General features: G+C 59.7%; 1 protein-coding gene across 1 annotated transcript in view; it reads left to right on the top strand.

Moving 5' to 3' along the window:
- Positions 1–4101, top strand: part of ZNF335 (zinc finger protein 335) — a 7924-nt gene extending 3823 nt beyond the window's left edge. The window contains exons 14-27 of the mRNA XM_009082190.1: positions 6–12; positions 88–196; positions 278–312; positions 462–739; positions 846–984; positions 1057–1446; positions 1533–1675; positions 2024–2157; positions 2585–2688; positions 2818–2895; positions 3104–3187; positions 3358–3423; positions 3600–3681; positions 3983–4101. Coding sequence (XP_009080438.1) covers positions 6–12; positions 88–196; positions 278–312; positions 462–739; positions 846–984; positions 1057–1446; positions 1533–1675; positions 2024–2157; positions 2585–2688; positions 2818–2895; positions 3104–3187; positions 3358–3423; positions 3600–3681; positions 3983–4101 — 1768 coding nt within the window. The remainder of the gene's footprint in view (positions 1–5; positions 13–87; positions 197–277; positions 313–461; positions 740–845; positions 985–1056; positions 1447–1532; positions 1676–2023; positions 2158–2584; positions 2689–2817; positions 2896–3103; positions 3188–3357; positions 3424–3599; positions 3682–3982) is intronic.
- Positions 4102–4114: the final 13 nt, after the last annotated feature.

Below are 4114 nucleotides of genomic sequence, written 5' to 3'. Positions count from 1 at the left end.
GCCAGCTCACCGGTGAGTGCTGTGCCCAGCCCCAGCTCCTCCCAGTGCTCCCTGCCCACCATGCTGTCAGCTCTCTCTCTCATGCAGGCACCTCTTGGCCCCATCACCTGCCACACGGTCCAGGCAGTCACGGGAGCAGAGCCCTCTGTCCTCTCACAGGGTTCCCTGGAAGGGGCCACCATCATCTATGAACAAGGTGAGTGAAATCCCGGGAAGGGAGCGGGGTGGGGAGGAGGTGGGTGAGCGCGTGCCTGACCCTCCCCTTCTTACCCCCCAGATGTGGCTGGGGGCGCAGGGAGGGCCACCAACACAGTTTTTTTTTGCTCAGCGAGAGCTGCAGGTGAGCAGGGCCAAGGGGTCTGGGCCTGGCAGAGGTGGCATGGGGAGGCTTCCCAGCCCTATTCCACTGCGAGCACATTGCAGAGCCTCACACCCCATGGCTGAGCCACTGTCTTGTGCAGGTGGCAGTGGTGAAGCCAGGTGACCCAGGAGAGGCATCAGGTCCCTGTGAGCCGCAGGCACAGGAGGAGGGGGCAAAGGCAGACTCTGAGGAACAGCAGAAGTTGGTGATGCTGCACATGGCAGAGCCTGGGCAGACGCTGGTGCAGGAGGCTTATGGGGAGGCGAGCCTGGGTGGCTCGGAGCTGCAGCAGATTGCCATCCCCTTCAGTGGGACGACTGAGTACAGCATCATTGCACCCATCAGTGAGGAGATCCAGGCTCCTGGCACGCTGTACAGGTCAGCTGAATGGGAGGAGTGGGCAGGTGGAGGCACTTCTGGCCTCCAGTGAGGAGGCTTTAGTGGTGAGGAGGAGGAAGGTCCTCCCTGACCCTGTCCTCTGCAGTAGTGAGGAGAGCCCTATGGAGACCTCTCACGCGGTTGTGGTGAGTGGAGCTGTGATGACAGAGGAGGCTCTGAAGGACCATAGCAATCACTACATCATGTCATCCAGTGTCCCAGGGAGCCAGTTTCATCCTGTGGAGGTAAGGAGCTCAGCCTTCTCTCGCTGTTCTGGGCAGCAATGTGAGTAGGTCTGACTGGTGTTTCTCTCGCAGCCTGTCAACGGAGACGCTGCCTTCCCCTCGCCTGCAGAGGGCCAGGAGGCACAGCCTGCCAGCGTCAAGTGGCCCCTGGTGCAGTGTGTCACCAGGCAGCTCCAGAAGGACTCATCTTTATCCCCAGCCTCTGAGGGGCAGGAAGTCTCATCCCCAAAGACGAAGTGGCCTGCACTCCAAGGCATGGCCAAGAAGCTCTCATGCAAGGTTTCCACAGCCAAGAAGCTCTCGTGCAAGATTTCCACAGCCAAAAAGTTTTCATGCAAGATTTGCACAGCCTTGTTCACAGGGAGAGCGGAGATGGAGAGTCACAAAAGAGCCCACATTGGGCCCAGCACCTTCAAGTGTCCCGACTGTCCCTTCACTGCCACACTCTGGCCGGAAGTCCGGGTAGGTTCCCTGACCCAGAGCAGCCCTGGGAACAAGGGGTTTGGAGAAATGGGATTTCTGACCTGGTACTTGTCCTTCTGCCCCAGGTCCACATGGTGCAGCACGCCAATCTCCGGCCGCACAAGTGCCCCCACTGCAGCTTCGCCTCCAAGAACAAGAAGGACCTGCGCAGGCACATACTGACCCACACCAATGAGAAGCCCTTCGCCTGCCAGGTCTGTGGGCAGAGGTGAGTGACACAGCTGGGCTGTTCCTGCTTTGGGAGATCCCACAGAGCTCTGCAAGGCTCAAGAAGAGACGGAATCTTGGCAGAGTTGGTTGCCCTGACTTTTCCATGGGAGCAGCCCACGTTTGCAGGGACTTTGCCCGTGAGAATCATTGCTGCAACCCAGCTTTGTCTCCACAGAGCCTCTTCATGGGGAGGTTAGGTATTTGGGCACTGATAGGAACATTCTGGGAGCTGGGACAGGCTGTGTGATAGGATGTGCTTGGGATGCCCATGGCCTGAATATCTGCAGAGAGCACAGGGCTCTGTGCTGCCTGTGGCAAACTGCACCTCACACTGCTTCTCCCATAGGTTCAACCGTAATGGGCACCTCAAGTTCCACATGCAGCGTTTGCACAGCTCAGAGGGGAAGAGGACAGGGCCAGCTGCTGCCCAGCAGACCATCATCCTGAACAGTGACGAGGACACCCTGGCCACCCTGCACAGTAAGACGTGTTCCCATGACCAGAGCTGACCTGTGGGTGTCCCATGGCCGGAGCCCCGTTTGGGATCCACCCAGCCTGCAGGCTGGTCAGGGCCAGGAGGTTCCTGCTGTGGGTGGGGTTGTGGGTGGGGACAGAGACCAGGGAGCTGTGCAGAACGAGGGATCCTCCAAGCAGGTCATGGTAGGTCAGTGCATGTGGGAGCAGCTCATGCTGATACAGGAACTGGAGGTCAGGGTCTGATGTGGAGGATGTGTTCTGCCCACAGTCACCTCTTGTTTCCTTCATGTTGAGGGAGTTTGGTTTACCTCTGACCTTGTGTGAGCAGAGCCAAGAGACTGCCCTGTGTTCCTCACCAGGCAGTGGCCTCTGGGGAGTGGGGCCATTGGCAGCCCTGGCAGTGTCCCCACCAGCTCTCTCTCTGTTCCAGCGGCTCTGCAGGCTGGCCAGGCCGTGTTGGCTCCCGAGCAGCTGCAGCAGGCTCTGGGGCAAGAGCACATCCTTGTTGCACAGGAGCAGAGTGTCACCAGCCAGGTGAGATGAGCCCCTCAGCCTCATCCTCTCACCCTGGGCAGCTGCTGCCCCCATGGTGTGGGTCCCTCCTGGGAGGTTGTGGTCAGTCCTAGCTCTCCTGACCACACTGGGTGCTTGCTGACCTTGCAGGAGGAGGCAGCCTACATCCAGGAGATCACAACTGCTGATGGACAGACAGTACAGCACTTAGTGACTGCTGACAACCAGGTGAGGGGACATGGCCCAGGGATGGGAGGCTCTGCCCAGCAGGAGCAGGGGAAGCTGGGGACAGTAAGGAGAGCAGTGGGCAATAGGGAGAGCTGGTGGTGGCAGTGTATTGTGGAAACAGGTGCAGGAGACAGACCAGAACCAGCCCTGTTAGGGTGAAAGGTGGGCAGTGGTGACTTTTTTTGCGTGTGAATCCTCATGTTTGCAGGTTCAGTACATTATTGCCCAGGATGGCGTCCCACACTTGCTTCCCCAAGAGTATGTTGTTGTTCCAGAGGGACATCACATCCAGGTGAGCTTCATGCTGTCTGCTCCCTCCATGCAGTGAGTGGGGCTCATGGGGGTGCTGTGTGTGGAACTGGGCCCCCTCCTGCTCCCTCTGGCTTGCTCCCTTTGGCTCACAGTGTTGTTTGGGGCCTGGACACCTGCAGGCCCTAACACGACCTCATTGCTTGTCCGCAGGTACAGGACGGTCAGATCACCCACATCCAGTATGAACAGGGCAGCCAGTTCCTCCCAGAGTCACAGGTAGGGGGCCAGGCATGATGGGTAGGTGCTGGCAGGGCTGCTGGGAGGTGGTGGGCCCTGAGCCTGCAGCTGGAGATGTGAAATAGAGGGTGATTGTGGTCCCTGGGTGCAGCCACTGTGGCCAGAGCAGCTCCAGAAGAGACCCTCCCCTGCAGGCTCCTCTGTTCTCCCTGCAGATCCAGTACATGCCTGTCTCACCTGAGCAGCAGCTGGTCACCCAGGCACAGCTGGAGGCAGCAGCACACTCAGCTGTCTCAGGTAGGAGCAGAGGGCTGGCAGGGACCCATGTAGCAGCCCAGGATGGGAGGGCTGGGAAGGCAGTGCTGGATTGCTGTTTTGCTGTTGGCCATGGTGTCCGAGGGCAGAGCTTTGCTGGCCTCAGCCTGTCAGTACTGGAACAGTTAACTGGGGCTGGGCTCCCTCATGGAGCCCCACATGAACCAGATGGCCTTGTGCCCCTTTCCCCGGGGGCAGGTGGGGAACGTGGAGGGGGGCCCTGGGCATCTGCCTACTCCCCCTGCCACGGGTGTGTGGCTGTTCTGACTCTGCTCCCCTGCAGCAGTGGCGGATGCGGCGATGGCCCAGGCACAGGGTGTCTTCGCTGCCGAGGCAGCGGCCGAGCAGATCCAGCAGCTGCAGCCAGGGATCCACTACGATGTCATCACACTGTCAGACTAGCACCAGGCCAGGA

The sequence above is a fragment of the Acanthisitta chloris genome, unplaced genomic scaffold (genome assembly GCF_000695815.1).
Source record: "Acanthisitta chloris isolate BGI_N310 unplaced genomic scaffold, ASM69581v1 scaffold29669, whole genome shotgun sequence".
Taxonomy (NCBI): domain Eukaryota; kingdom Metazoa; phylum Chordata; class Aves; order Passeriformes; family Acanthisittidae; genus Acanthisitta; species Acanthisitta chloris.
This window is presented reverse-complemented; position numbering and strand designations above follow the sequence as displayed.